The 15,893-nt window shown below is 40.5% G+C and overlaps 2 protein-coding genes across 2 annotated transcripts; both read right to left on the bottom strand.

Moving 5' to 3' along the window:
• Positions 1-325: 325 nt before the first annotated feature.
• On the bottom strand, positions 326-6,991 carry clns1a (chloride channel, nucleotide-sensitive, 1A). The gene is made up of 7 exons (XM_069148305.1): positions 6,519-6,991; positions 5,397-5,533; positions 4,456-4,593; positions 4,139-4,249; positions 2,440-2,613; positions 2,263-2,329; positions 326-768 (listed from the first exon to the last, which is right to left on the bottom strand). Coding segments are annotated over exons 1-7 (747 nt in total). The 5' UTR covers positions 6,638-6,991; the 3' UTR covers positions 326-767.
• Positions 6,992-7,503: 512 nt separating this feature from the next.
• LOC138197523 (solute carrier family 35 member F2-like) lies at positions 7,504-15,172 on the bottom strand. Its single transcript, XM_069148400.1, has 9 exons — positions 15,063-15,172; positions 13,083-13,258; positions 12,197-12,324; positions 11,215-11,374; positions 10,916-11,072; positions 10,778-10,830; positions 10,307-10,461; positions 8,362-8,628; positions 7,504-7,524 (listed from the first exon to the last, which is right to left on the bottom strand). Exons 1-9 carry the CDS (start codon positions 15,170-15,172, stop codon positions 7,504-7,506), a joined length of 1,227 nt encoding a protein of 408 aa, XP_069004501.1.
• Between the last annotated feature and the right edge of the window lie 721 nt (positions 15,173-15,893).

Below are 15,893 nucleotides of genomic sequence, written 5' to 3'. Positions count from 1 at the left end.
TATTTTTTTTTTATTCCCAGCAGTTTGTGAACTTTATTTACTAGTTCCCGCATTTTTTTAGGCCAAAACGTAAAGTTTTTTTGAACCGCTTGAAAAATAAACTGAACAAAATAAGAAATGGAAACGAAATGAATGAACTTCATGGAGCTGCTCCGCCTAAAGATCTTCTCCAAAACGGGGGATGTTTTGGAGAAAGGGTACAAACCCAAAACGTGACGCTCACATCAACAAGCATGGCAGGACAGTGAGAGAAATCTGTCGCTTTGTGTGCACTCAAACAGCAGGACGCCACTGAATTATAATAAATCAAGCAAAAGAAAACGGATACAAAAACTATTCATTTATTGACAATTTCATACAAAGACATTGCCTCCCCTCGGCAGAAAAATCTGATATTAAATTGGTCTTTCGTTACAAAACAAACAGGACCTCAGTGTTTTGTTTTTTTGCCATTACAGTCAACATCTGAATCGGGAGGAATCTCAACTGTCTTTATGACAGCAGCACACTTTGTTGATATGACCTGGACTAAATAACAGCTACAACACGGAGGAATAATCGAGCGCCAACACAATACGCAGGAAGCTACAAAAGAGCACTGAGCTGACTTTAAGCACGAGAAAACGTTTGTATGACAATGAGAATAGAAAGGGCCTGAAACAAAAAGAGAGTAGGAATAAGAGCCTTAGAGAAGTGCTGCTGCTGTTGTCTTCTGCAGTCCCATGATGCAACACTGGTGCTCTGACTGGCCGCAGACATGGCTGCCATCTACAGGGAGAACCAGGTAACACAAGGATGAACCGGGTGGAGCACAGACAACAACCGTCTGAGGTTTTATCATTATTTTAGTTCCTGTCACAGGTAAAAAATCGTATATTTCAAGTTCATATTTATGATTGATTAACAAGAAATCATAATAACTGTGTTTAAATGTTATTTTATAACCCACAGGAGGATTTTATAAACGCTGTTAAAAATGATATACAGACAAAACAAGCGCATTTGTCCAACAAGATTCACAAAAGTGGATTTAAACAAGAGCAACATGTCGTTCAAATTGAACAAAACAGTGTTCAGTGGTAGTTGCACTTTTCACCGGTAAAACTTTACCTTTCTGTTCAGTAGTTAAGGACCTGCAGCATCAATTCATATTAAGGCAAAAATCATAAAGTGAAAGGAGATGAAAAATAAATTCAAATAGTTTCTAGACATCTTTTTCTCAGAGTCTCTCATGCTACCCAACGCAGTATCTCCCCTGCTGGCGCTGCTTCTACCAACTTTCTCAGTTGGTCGCACGCTCCTTCATTTTATTTTGAGGTACAGCACAGTACTAATCAAGGAAAAGTTGTCTTAATGGCATACTGCACGCTTGTTTTGCATTCATGTAAAGACTGCGATATTTGCTCAATATTTTCATCTGAATATTACGTTTCTCTGCCACGAGCAGCAGCTGAACCAACGATATCATTTCAAAAGCAAAGCGTCGTCTGTAGGTTTTGTGTTTCTTACAGTTGTTGCGCAACTTTAGAGCTTCAAGCTTAAACTGCGTCAGTAACGAGTTCAGTGCGGCCTTCAGTACGCGCAGCGAAGCTTTACTCTCCTACTGCGACCGCCGACACACAGAGGAGGATTTTAACTTCTTCCCGGCTCTGTTGGTTTCTCTGTCTGTTCATCATTAGTGAGTCTGAACCTCTCGCTGGCTCTCCCTCCACCCGACACCTCCTCCGCTCATTTCCTTTTTTTTCTCAGAAAAATCAGCTATAGATGGATTGTTTCATTAAGTTGTGTTTCCTCGACTTTGGAGAGTTCAAACGCCTCGTGCCCTGTGTGCCGGGCACCTGATCACCAGACCAAACTTCACTGCGTGAATATTTGGGTCTGTTTACACTCCGTTAGCGAATCGTTTGCAGTCGCTGCATCGTCGTGAGCGCCGACCTCAGGTTAACTTTGAAACTACTGGAGCAGCTGTGACCAACAGGTTTTCAATAAAAAAATAAATAAAAATAAAAAAAGGCACTTTACAGCAGATTTGTTTTAACATATGCTGAACAAAAAGAGTTATTGTGCGTCACCTGATGGGTAGCGTGGTGATTAAAATGGCCTGCAAACATATTTTTGTTCTTGTAAAACACAAAAAGTATCTGCAGAAATCTTCCCCGTGAACATTTGAATCCACACATCCAGAGCAGGTGAGGTAAAACTAGTCTGATTGTTCACATGGTGAATAAACCGGAGGTCCACGTTGGGTCTTTTCAGACTTACCAGTGCTCCACGTCCGCATCCTCAAACTGCCCGGCCTCCATCGCTGCTGCATCCACCTCCATACCATCTGTCCACACCCACAAATGAGTCAGGCAGCTGAATATATTCACTCTATTTCTGCATGTCATGATTTAATACTGAACCTTAGGCTGCCACGTGTGCACGTGTGACTCGAACCTTCGAACTCCGGCTTGGTTTCTTCGGTTCGGACTCCGGCCATGTGGTACTGCTGAGCGACGGACTCGGCCAGCATCCCCTCCAGCCTCTCCAGCGTGGCCTGGCCCTCCTGCGTGAGCGCCGACAGACCCTCGTCACAGGTGTAGAAGGTGGGGATGTCCCCGTGGCCGTGCTCTGAGTGGGTGGAGGAGAGAGACGGTGAGCACTTGTAACTTAGACATTTAATAAATATCTACGTGAGCTTTAAAGCAGTTGAACACTCATGAAATATCTTCACGTGTTTCTTGTATGTTTTTTTTAGGTGGATTTGGGCATAGTGATAAAAACCCTTTTTAATAGAGTAGAGACTTGGCTAATCTAAGGTGGAAGTCTCCAATCAATGTTTGCCAATTTATAATTTTTTATAAGAACATTGTTTTTACAATACATTTTGGGGTTTTTAGGTATAAGGGAGTTTGGAATCTGCTTTCTTTCTCTGCTTGTGGGAGTTACACTACATCTTAATTTGTTTGAGCTCATCAACGGGGAGTTTATGTTATTTTATTTTTTTTGCCACATTAAAACAATAGAGACAAAAGTTTCCCATTACATGCAATACTTTACAAAATCACTTGTCTTTAACTGAGGTAACTCTGACAATAGAACGACTTATTTTACTGTTTTCAAACACATTTTTGGCCACATATCTGTCCGTCTGTTTCGTTGAAGTAACTGAAGGCTTCTCTGTGCGCAGCTAGCTACGTAGCGTCTACTATTAGTCATTATCTTAGGCGTTTAGGGGACATCTGTTAATTGGAGCACCAGAAAAAAAAAAAAAACCTGGGTTCCACTCTTCCCCTCTAAACTATATGAAAACGTAACATTTGTTCATGCAATTTTCCTTCAAAATTGATATCGAAACGTTTTTGACCGATACCCCACTTGTACGCAGCAAAGTCATTATGTTCTGTTCTGTAAAGTAAAATAGTTCCACAGGAGGAGTTTGGTTGTGTAAAAGAGGTGAACGCTGGGTGTCTTACCTGCTTCTGCAGCCGAAGAGTTCAGACCAGCAGTCCAGAGAGGAGGAGGGCAAACAGCCAGAAGACAGAAGGACAGAAAACAGAGTCCACATTTAACATTTAGTACACAGAATATTGATATGTAGCCTGGTGTTATCAGACCCATATTCACTCCATCAAAATGTGGCTCTGTTCACGCTGTATTGGGGGATTGTTTCCAGTCATTGCTTCCTCATGGTCTTAGACCTTGGGCTGATTTTGAAACTATTGAAGTAGACACATATCGCTTCATTTAGCTCCGCCACCGCTGCCGTTGTTGGAACTACATTTAGAAAAAAAAAACACTTGACCTCAAAAGTCATCACACCTAGCCACGCCCACTGATTGCTGATTGGTCTGCCCTTCCCCCTTGTGAAAGCTGCATTCTGAATCGCACTTTTGTTATTTTCATTATTAGTACATGCTGCAGGTACTCTTACAAAGTGTGTACTGTCGTCCGTAGTATGTATACAATTGGGACACAGTACTTCATCATTAAATTGCACCTTGAACTTTGACCCTCTTATCTATCGCAACGAGTGCAACACTTAACGTTGCACTTCCTTTGTAATGCCTCTTCTTCATCTTTCTTTCTTTTTCCAAACATGAAACTGGCCTTTGCCAAGTTCATTTTGCATCTTTGTGTGCATCCTCTTCCTCACCGGCCTCCTCCACGTCATACTCCTCTCCTTCAAAGTCGTTGTCCGAGTCGTCGTCCTCCGGGTCAGGGTGCAGCACCTGGCACTCGCACATCGCTGAGAACATGGACTCCACTGTGTGTAAAATCACACACACATAAATGAGATGCTCCACTACCAGCAGTGTGGCCTGCATTAAAGTCAGAGGCAACACTGTCACCATCTCAAATTTCCGCATGTAGTTACGCATGTATTTTTGCTTATTCAACCTCACTTTACTCCTCCTCCTCCTTCTGAGTAAATAAATCACTCTGCCTCTCATCCCCAGTGTGGTCACTCACACGATGCCTTGTCGCCAGGCACAAATCGAATCTCTGTGATCACTCCTTCGTCATCATCGTCACCGCCGCTGCTGCTGCCATCATTGTCGTCTTCATCATCATCAGCTGCTTTCTCTGCCATTTCTGCCTCACTCTCGTCTGTGAGCCATGAAAATGAAAAGACGGTGACATGTTCAGTAGGAACTCTGAGGCAGAAACAGAAACTTTCCTCCTGGTTTATGAAAAAATACAACACAAGTGTCCTGCTCTTCCAGGGGCAACATTTCTTTTATTATTTAACACAGGTCAAAGGGGTTGTACTGAGACTTTAATTAATCACAGCTGTGTTTTGGGTGTAAAATGATAGAAACCGATCACAGCACCATCTCCAGTTCCCTTTAAAAATAAAAGTGCTTATATGTTGGCGGGTTTGTTTCTCTGAAGAGGAGCTGATCTGTTCATGTGCAAACTTATCAGATTGATCTTCACAATAATAATCTTCTGCATTGTAATGATTTTTTATCTCTGATCGTTTGCGCACTTCTGTGTGTCCCGGTGTGTACAAAGCAGTGTGTGCATGTTGTGCACCTAAATATTTAGCCACACATTGCTTCTTAAATAATGCCCATAAAATAAGGGTAAAATACTGCAACTTAAGACTTAAGATTTTTGTTGATCAATCGCTCTCAGCAATGGACCAACAATGAGCAGGTATCTCATGCAGGAAAACGCACAAATTAACAAACTACTGCAAAAACTGGAACCAAATATTTTATTTTCAGTTCATAAACATTTTAATGACAAAAAAGGAGAAAATGAACAAGGTTAGCCGGAAGAATTATTTTATGGAGTACGAATTTTACCACAAAAGCATTCATCAAGCTAAATATCACAGAGACCAAATGTGACTTTTCTAATCTCCTGAATCAGTCAGTAAATTCTAAGAATCGGGTTTCCCTCACCGCTGAGTTTGCCGTTGACCATGACGTACAGGTGTTCCTGTGGGTAAGCGCTGACGTCTCTGGATATGGCGTGTAGACTGATGGTGGGATACTCCAGAGAGAAACCCATTCCTGAGCCATCGAACCACGACAGGCGCCTGACAAAAAGTAAACACAGCTAAGAATCGTTGGCTGATTCAAACTGCAGAACGGCTGGATCGACACTCCTTTCCGCATCAATTCATGATGTTGTTTAGGAAATGTTGATGGTAGCTGAAAGCATGGGGAGAGGGGTAATTATGAGGTCGACAGCGGATCCACCACAACAATCTAGAATTTCACATCATGTCCAGACAACACATTTTAAATAACTGGAATCCTTTATGTCAAACTTGGGGATTGTTTTACAGCAGCAGCATGCAACTAAGAGACAGAACTTTTAATTTTCACTGATATGGGGATTATTTTTGTCAATTCATTTAATACTTATTTTAGCTATAAAACCTCAGCTTTTCTTTCTCCCACATGATAGTAAACTGAATATCTTTAGATCATCGACTGCTGATCAAACAAAATATGACACCTTGGTCGATTTGCATAAAGCATGGCAATTAAAAAAAAAAGTCCTTTAATCAATATTATTTAATTAATATCCTTGAAAATTAGGTGACAACTCAAAACGTTTTGTTTTGACCAAGACAAACAGCCTAAAACAAAAAAATATTCAGTTTACAGTCACGCACAACAAAGAAATATGATTTGAAAATTCAATCCTTACGTGAAACAGTGGACCCTGTAAATATGGCATATTTTGCATGAAAAAGCATCAAATTTAAGATGAATCTGTTCTCATACTAGTTGGGGACTGATTATCTGTTAATCAACTAGTTGAAAACTAAATGTGCTACTAATACTTTTCATCCACATCAATTTAAAGTCTTATTTTGAAAGGAACAATACCGGAAGCGCTTTTTAGCATTAGCAGCAGAGGGTTATTATTGTTTCTGTACTAAATATTGGTTTAAATTAATATACACTCAGTACTAAACGCTGATATAAAAAAAAAAAAACCTCATTTAACATCAACCTGAGCCTGAAACAATCTGTCTGAGGACAAAAACAAGCGCCACGTGCATCACTTACGTTTCGGCGACGTAAAGCGTGCCGCAGCCCAGCCTGTGGCCGTCGATCACCGCCGTGGTCTCGGCTTGCTCGTGTCGCACTCCCTCGGTGGGAGGATGGAGGCTTTTCAGTAAAACCATCGTCCGTGTGACCGTGACCGTCTGCAGGGCAGCTGGGAGCGGTGGCGGGGGGAGGAGAGACCCGAACCCGGTGTCAACGACAAGCTGTACGCCCTATTTCGTGCCACAAAGCTGGCTAATTTAACTCGGGATAACTTCTCGGTAAATACGCGCTCGGCAGCTGGAGAGGGTCAAACGACGAGCCGTGCCGAGTGCGTCTTCTCCCGGATTAACAGAAGCGGGACGAGCCGTTCAAACGGTTAAAACACAGACGGCGGAAAGTGTGGAAAAAAAAACACTGAAGTTAGCAAACTGCTGCTGCCGCGGTCTGCTCCTCGGTGCCAGGCTGAAATATCGCGGCATGTTCCGGGCGTCAGTAAATCACGTGACCACTTCGAACAATCTGCTCGTACGTAACATCCGGTCTTCACGCAGACGGTATCTTATTTTGCGTTTTTATGGCGGATGGCATCCGGCGAAAGGTGCATTACCGCAACCTACTGTATAGGAGTGTGGACCAAAGTTCACAAAAATAAAAACACACAAAAAAAAAAAAAAAAAAATTTAAATGTTGACCTCTTTTTCTCCCTCCTTCTCTCAATACCTTGGCTAATCTCCATACTGTCATCACTCTACCAAGTCAGAGTCTGCGCACTCTGGTCCGTTGTATATCCAGCATAGCTAAAATAAATTATTTACAAATTAAATATATCAATATTTAAGAATGTTACACACCATAAAGTTGAATCACTTCGTTTGTAATCCGCATGACTTTGTCAGTCTCAGCTGAATGCTAGTATCCCCACCCTCATAAACAGCACAGGTGCATGTCAGTGATGCAAGCAGTCACTTTCATATGCAGTATTTATACTGGCCACGTGTGCCTTTTACAGAGGAATGGAGAATAGCTGCAATCACAGCATTGTAAAACAAGCAAAGATGTACACATACATCGAGATATTTTATACATAAATACACAGTTTTACCAAATCACACACAGTTTATTAGGTACACCTATAGCTAAAACTAATACCAAATGAGAAACATGGTCCCGGTCTCCCCTTCTTTTTCTCATTTACGATTGTGAATGATGGAAAGAAAAGTGGTTTTGCAGAACGTTCTGATTTCACAGTGGAATTGATCTTTGACTTTTGGATCCAAAATGTCATCCTTTTTTTATTTTATCTTGTTAAACATTTGTATGAAATTTTTAAATAATCAGTATATGAATTCTGGAGTTATGGCCACATTGAGGTCACAGTGACCTTTGACCTTTGACCACTAAATTGTAATCAGTTCATACTTGAGTCCGAGAGAAAGTTTTTGCCAAATTAAAACCAATTCCGTCAAAGCTTTTTTTTGAGATATCATGAAAAGCTGTGGACGTCCTGTGGCACAACTCCTCATATATAACATTATAACAGTCACAGTAACATGTTGTAGTTTCAAAATGAGATGTCTTCCACTGTTTGTTTGTTTTTATTTGTATTTGCTCTTTAATTTTTTTGTCTTTTTATATTTATTTCTTTATTGTGCATTTCAGTATTTACTGTAGCTACGGTTCACAAGCAAAACTCAATAAATAAATGTGTTTAAAAATGTATACGATACTGTGTACTGACAGGCTGCCGGGCTGTTATTCACATTTTAGTGCTGCATCCAACAGCAACAACATCTTCATCACTCTTCTGTGCTCCGAGGCTTTGCAATGGCCCTGAAGCTCTTTTCTTCCTCCTGTCCTTTACCTGTTCATCTCCATGAAGCTCCTTTGTGTCCCCCTCTTCCTCCTCCTCCTCCTCCTCCTCCCCCTTGCCAGGGACCGTTATGGCCACTTCTTGTTTGGTGATGTCATTCTGAGCAGCCACAGGATTGGTACAGTAACTTTCCTCACAGATGGAAGAGGAGGAGGAAGAGGCGGCAGGGTCTGTGGGGTCAGCAGGTGTCGGTACAGCATTGAAGGCGATGAAGCCAACGAGGATGGCTACCAGCGAGATTAGGTAGAGCACCGAGAACTGAGGCAGAGCGCACAATGAACAGATTACATTCAGATTAAGGTCCTTCAAGAAATGGACTTTACCATTTGGCAAGGCAACTGCCTTTGGCCTTAAAGAGTAACCCAGTACCGTAAAGCGTGAAATTGACACGCTTGACCACTACTAGCAAAATGTGAGATAGCTACACTTGGCACTATCTACGTGTGAAAGTTACACGTTTTCCGGTTGTGGACAAAAATGAAACCTACTACATGCTTTGAGCCAGGGGATTTACAGGAAAATTTAACTTTTTTGCAAAAATACATGGTTGGGGTTACTAAATAAACACATGGCTGGATTAGTGACAAAAAACATGGTTGGGGTTAGGAAACCAAAAACAATTCAAAAAATTAATTGTCCCCTCCTGTATTTGAACCTTGGTCGTGATACTGGGTTGTAAAGAGAGAACTCCCTCGAGCATCATTTAGTCTTGAGGCTAATGAGATAAAGGGGGGCTAACTTCTTTATGTACTGTTATAGTCTGCAGCTGGTAAATTCTGTCCTAATTCATATTCTATCAGTTAATTTTTTTTTTAAACTAATCTTTAAAGGTTTAGTATGTAGGATTTTGGAAAATCTAGTGGCAGAAATGCAATAATTTATTTATAAGTAAGTTTTCATTGTAAAATCACATGAAACTAAGAAAAATAATTTTTCCGTTACTTTAAAATGAGTCATTCTTATCTGCATCAGGAGTAAGTCCTCTTTTACGAAGCCCACCATGTAGCACCACCATGTTTCTACAGATAGGACAAACTCCAGAGGGGGGCTTTTGCATTTTTTTTGCAAGTTTCGCAACCACCATAGATTCTCCTACAGGCTTGGTAGGGGAGGCGTATATCCTTCACACTGCTCCTTTAAACCTGCTCCACCCGATCCTGTGGCCGCCCAGGACACACATGTATATAAACCGTGCAGACTCTGTTTATGCAGCTGAGATTATACCTGAACTATTATTCATTAACGCTGCAAGTCATTGTGACCCAGAGAGGAGGGCGTGCGAAGCGCTAGGAGTGTGTATACAGTAGGTGTGTATGTGCTGACGAAAAGACATCCCAACTTGAGATGTTATCCTTAAAGGGTTAGGTTGGTGATATTCGATATGAAACCAACACTGTCTGTCTGCAGCTCTCACAAGCATGTAGGTTCTTTACAATACTCAGACAGAAAAGAGAGGAATTTTCTGGGGACTATTTCCAGCTGTGGATCAACCTTTAATATCTGACAGACTCTAAATGCATCCAAAGACTCATCCCCCTTTTTCTGTTCATCACAGGCACTAAGCACACATCTTCAAAAATGACTTAGTCATTGAGTGTGCCACAAACATACATATCTCTACTGACAGCATTCTGTGGTGAGATGCATTTAAAAACATTTCAATTTCATTAGACAAAATGTTTTCTCCTTGAAATAAAGACGAAAATAAGATAGTGGATGTGGGATTGAGTCCAAATAAACTACAGTGTGTGTGACTTACAACTTAACGACAGAACATATTACAGTTTCACTGATGTCTCATCAGATTTAGGACCAATTCATTGTTGGTCTTTACATCCAGTTCACCGTCATCCCCAGATGAATCCTTTAAGGCCAGAGTTAGGAGGTATATGTGTAAATATCATATAATACAAATATCCAGAATGCGTGCACTCACGTTGTACAGGAAGAGGAAGATCCCGCAGAAGAGGCTGAAGAGGTCAGCAGTGAGCAGCGACAGGTTGACGGAGGTGGCGCTGCTCAGCTTCACCACTATGGGCATGCAGCTGTATAGAGCATACAAGCACAATCCGTAGGCCGAGAACAGGAGCCCTGAGAGGAGAGAGGCTTGATTGTTAGTGCATGCAAACATGAAGTGAGGATCCTCTTCATCAACATGCCAGGGTGTACAGAGCTGTCAAAGATTGTAAAATATTGTCCAAAGTGGCCTCTAAGAACTTTCGAAGATGTCCCATGTATATTCTGAACTAAATGTAGTAGTAGAATGTAATAGATCTCAAGATTAGTTTGCCTTCGCAGTGAAGGTGTTCACTTCGGGCCAGCCTCTCTAAGGTTTGCTGGAGTTGAACAGCGCCAATCAAAACCAAATGTATTCGCTTGCGGAAATATATTTCCGATGATTACTGACCGACTTGCCAGCTCCACTGAATGGCAGCGATCTCATGACGTTCCAGGATCACCCTGTGTAAAGGAGGGGGGGAAATAACACCGGATTAAACATTATATAGACTGCGTCCTCACACCGATGACACCCGGCAACACTCACATCTGCACGGTGCCGATGATGGAGCCGAACAGGCCGACCATGCCCAGGAACTCCACTCTGCCCAGGTTCTTCACGATGTATTCCTGACACACGTTAGACACCGCGTACAGCGAAGCACTGAGCAGCACCAAACCGTCGCCCAGTAAGATGTTTGAGGCTGCGGGGACGAGAGACAACAACGTCAAAATAACCCTGACTGGTCATTTACAGTTTGATAAATGCAGGACCTAATCACAGAGTGTTCCCTGAACAAATTACAGGCACCAATGAGAGAGAAAACACATCAGGGAAGGTCTTACTGGAGCCCTGGTCCCGTTTAGCCAGCAGGTCGGCCCCCACCATGGCCCCCACCCCGAGGAGACAGATGCAAACGGCTACGTAGTGGACCGGCCTGTATCGTGTCTTCAAAACCCACCAGGACAGTAACATCAACACCGGGATCACGAAGCAGTCCAGCAGCTGGAGGCAGAAACACATTTGAAGGTGAAACAAAAATAAATAATACCTGCACTAAAAACAAATTCTTCAAATAAAAATGGACTGACGCTTTACTGATATGAAATTGCAGAAAGAAATGTCATTGGTTAAGTTAAACTGCAGCAATTGGAGGCACATTCAGGGTCATGATAGGAAATATTGGCATTATGTGCACTTTAATAGTGTGTTGAAATACATTTTTGAAATCAATGATTCAGTGCCCCAAAAAAATATTATTTTCTTTCCAATAAATTAATTGTGAAATATTCGAAAGAAGGATTTGGTTATCATATTTTCAGAACTGGATATTTTATGCAACTTTTATGAGATATGACAATAAAAGATAGCTGAAGCTAGACTATGGCTCAAAGCATGCGGTAGGTTTCATCTTCGTCCTCTACAGGAAAATGTGTAACTTTCACGCCTAGACAGCCCAAAGCGTGTCTATCGCACATTTTGGTGTGATACCAGGTTGCACACAGGGCCAAACTTAAACAGGAGATAACAAGACATCATACATATACTGCAAATATTAGGATTTAAACATCCATAACAAGGGAAGGTTTATTGTTTACCGTTTTTTTGACCCCTGGGTTGACCAATAAGAAATTTGTTAAGATACCCAAACAAAATCTTTTCAGCAGCGTTGAATGATCATCAATAATCTAAATGATACGCTCTCTTATAGTTTCATTAATTATAAATAAATATGGTTCTCTTCTTAATCTAAATGTATAATGGTGTGTTGAATTCATCCCATATTTAGCTTCATGACTCGCCCACACACACGCAACCCACACTCACCTGCACACTAGTGAGGGTGGTGTACTGGTACGCTTTGACCACGGTGTAGTTGGCCTCCACATCCACCAGCGCCAGCAGGAGATACTTCCACCATTTTCTCCTCAGGATCTGTAAGATATTGCCATCCCCTGTGTTTTAAAGGGGAACACCCCTGAACTTCAGTACTGACATGTGCATTTTGTTTCACCAACAAGCCTGAGGACAGGAATCTCTGCCGCTGGCTGTGGGCACATGAGACGTATGAAACGTGATGTCCTCGAGCAGTAAAGGGAGAACAAGCCTGAAAGTGATGGTGCATACAAACAGTTTGCCTCTATCATAAATTATGAATGGCTGTCAGTGGTGGGGAACCACTCCAATACTTTATGTAATAAGTGAAAGCAGCAAAATTTGCTTATGTGTGGAAAAATATACTGAGCTGAAAGGATCAAATGTAAAAGAACTGTTGCTGAAGCACTGATGTGTTATAATATGTTACTGTTGGAGGAGGTCAAGCTGAAGCTACTCTCCAATATCTTGTATACTGTTGGAAAGTGTTTTATATTTATTTATACCAGTGCAACATAATTATAAATGGATGTGTTGTCTATACAAAAATGAACTTTACTCCCAAAAAGGAACTTCTGGTTTAACTTTTACCAATGCATTTATTGGCTTATCATCTGTAAAAAAAAAAAATAATAATTATGTTTTATCTTTACTATAGCTGTAAATAAAGTACAATAATTCCCTCTGAAGTATGGAGGGGCATGAAATCAAAGAAGTACAATACATAGTGCAAATCCAACACAGGGAATTCCAATGGGAATGCTTTCATTTACAAAAACTAAGGCTGCCATGTTTCAGGCGTGATCCCAGGTGTGGAGGCCCTGAGTGCTGGTGTTACCTGTTCTGCAGAACAGCAGGCTGGTGTAGGTGACACACAGCAGCATGTAGTTCACGAGGCTCTGCAGCATGGGCGTGTTCATGTGGTAGCTCGTGGCCAGGTACTGCGAGGAGATGGCCGTCCCACAGATGAGCGCCGCCAGCCCCTGACCCATGGCCAACGTCTTGGCCAGCTGCCTGAGAAAGAGAGAGGGGTTAAACCAATCAGGCACATTTATTCACTGTCAGAACATATTTGTGGTGACTAAAATGTTAAAGGACACTCCCTCATCTGTACCAGTATATAAAATTATATTGTGTGTATTACACACTTTGCCATAATACTAAGCTGATTTACCACAGCGAAACAGTGATTTGTTGACTTTATACTTTGAATTTTTGTAATTTTACAACAAGCATGATACAATGTGTGTTGGTAGGTACACCTTGATACCTCTTTAGCTACCTGTTTCCTCTTGTTTCCAGTCCTTTAAGCTAAGCTACGCTAACTAGCTGCTAGCTCCAGCTTTATAGTATCAACCTTCACATCGAACATTTTCCTTTAGAGCACTGTTGTCCTGTGCTGAGTTTTATCTGTTTATATTACATATTTATGTTATATAGGAAGTCCAGTACAAACAAAAACATTGTCAACCACAACAACACTTTTTGAACAATAGTATAAAACATTTCGTACTCTTCTTAAAAAGTTAGTTCTTTACTGAAAAAAAAGAAACGTGAAAAAGTAGATAATACAAATGTAAATAAAAACAAACACAGGGACAGAAACAATGGGGGATGAAATAGAAAATAAAAATGACAAAAGTAGGATAATAAAACCTATATAATATATATATATTAATACATGTTATTCTATACAAATAATGTTTTAAGAAGGTAAGAAGGTAAAGGCACTGAGGATGTTGTTTGTCTGAGTCTTTCGCGGTCTGCGAGCTCCAGTAGCAAAGGTCCCAAAGGGAAGGCCCACTCTGGTACAATGTGGAGCAAGAGCATTTAAAGCTTTAAAAACGATCAGATCATTTTAAAACCAATTCTGAACATAATGGGCTGTTAGTAAGCTAAAACACGTGTCGTGTGTTCAGGTCTCTTAGTGCCGGTTCAACAGTCTGTGAAGTCATTTGTTATAGATGAAGTTCTCAATCACTCCAGTATCACTGCTTTCTGCTGGTTTTTTTTATTTATTTATTTAACTATTTCTATTCTTAATCTTTTATTTTCTATATTTCTTTAAGTTGTTTTTTTTTTAAAGTTTTTATCTATATATATTTTTTTGTATTCTTGTTGAAGATGAAAGGAGGATTACCAAAGTAAGAATCTCACTGACCAAAGTAACCGCGTGTGTTTATACTGTGAATATGACAATAAACTTATCTTAATCTCAATCACAGAAGTACAGAAGGAAAAAGATAAATGGAAGAATGACATTGTTTCTAAATTGAAAGAAACTTGACGGGACAACAAACAGAGCTCAGCATTAGAAATGATTAGAACCGACCTCATATTTTTAGTCAGGGAACCAAAGTTACTGTGTAAACTGTGACCTTTGACCTGAGATTTATCATCATTAAACTTTGGAAACATTTGGGACCACTGAGGCAGACACATTATTTAGAGTGCTGGAAAAAGACACAAACCTGTGTGTTATATGTCTTTTTACTCTCAGATAATCAAAACCTAGTTGAAAATTGACAATACAGGTGTTCTACGAATAATTAACGAATAATGTCTAAAGAGTCACTTCATTGTTTAAATTCAAACCTCATAATCTGCCTTTTCAGGATATATAATTAAAAATTGTAGTAAATGATCACCTGTCATCAATTTTTACACACATTTACCGTTAAATAGACTTTTACAACATTCCTGAATATCAAATTAAAATCAAGTACTTGTACTACAAATAATCAAAAATGATTTTTTTTTTTCCACCACTGTGGAGGGCTGGAAGCTCCAAAGAATCTCCTCCAGTCTGTTCACTCACCAGCTGAAAACTTCCTTGGCATTGAACTTTCTGATCTTCACCAGGAGTCCGCTGCTTTGGGTCTCGGAGCTCATGTCCATGCACAAATCCTCGGCCTGCCTGGCAGCCATGTCGCCTCGCCGGTGATGGAGGAGTCCTCTGACATTTACCTGTGGCAAGCTTTTTAACTCCTTGACTTTCACGATGTCAAAGCTGAATGATTAACTGCCTGAGAGGGCAAAGATTACTCTTCTACTTATCTGTGAATGTGTGTGTGATGTACCGAAAACATCCAACAGCACTCAAGATAAGAACTGATGAAGAAAAACACATTTAAAGACGTCGTCACGGTGCTTCTTCTTCTTTTCACTGCTGATGAGTGAACAATGTGTTGGAGGACAAGTGCTTGAGCATTGTTTTTCATGCAAATTGCAGTAGAAGAAACTGCATTAACTCTAAAGTACTATAGTATAATTTTGAAGTAATGATATGTTCCATTTTATAATTTGTAATCCATAATTCATTCTTTCATCCACAGTTGACAGCTAAACCATAGTTTTCAGAATAATATAACATTAAAACACACCCAGATAATAAAATATATAGTATTGATAAAGATTAAACCAGATGATATTTATGTGACACATAAAAAATAAAAAAAATCACCACATTTTAAATGTTTATTATTTGTCAGCTCTAAGACACTAAGACATTTCCCTTCCAAACTTCTCACGAAGCTTCCTGTAAAGACTTTGTGTATAACACAAAAGTAAATTAAAATTAAAATATTTAGCATTTTACTCTGTCTCCCCTACATCTTGTGACTCTTTGTAAGGGCCGACCGCTGGTTTG

Source organism: Embiotoca jacksoni, unplaced genomic scaffold, assembly GCF_022577435.1.
Source record: "Embiotoca jacksoni isolate LCO1_2020_lvr unplaced genomic scaffold, fEmbJac1.0.p SCAF_14, whole genome shotgun sequence".
NCBI classification, from domain to species: Eukaryota; Metazoa; Chordata; class Actinopteri; family Embiotocidae; genus Embiotoca; species Embiotoca jacksoni.
Note: the sequence above shows the minus strand (reverse complement) of the source record. Positions and strands in the feature narration are given on the sequence as shown.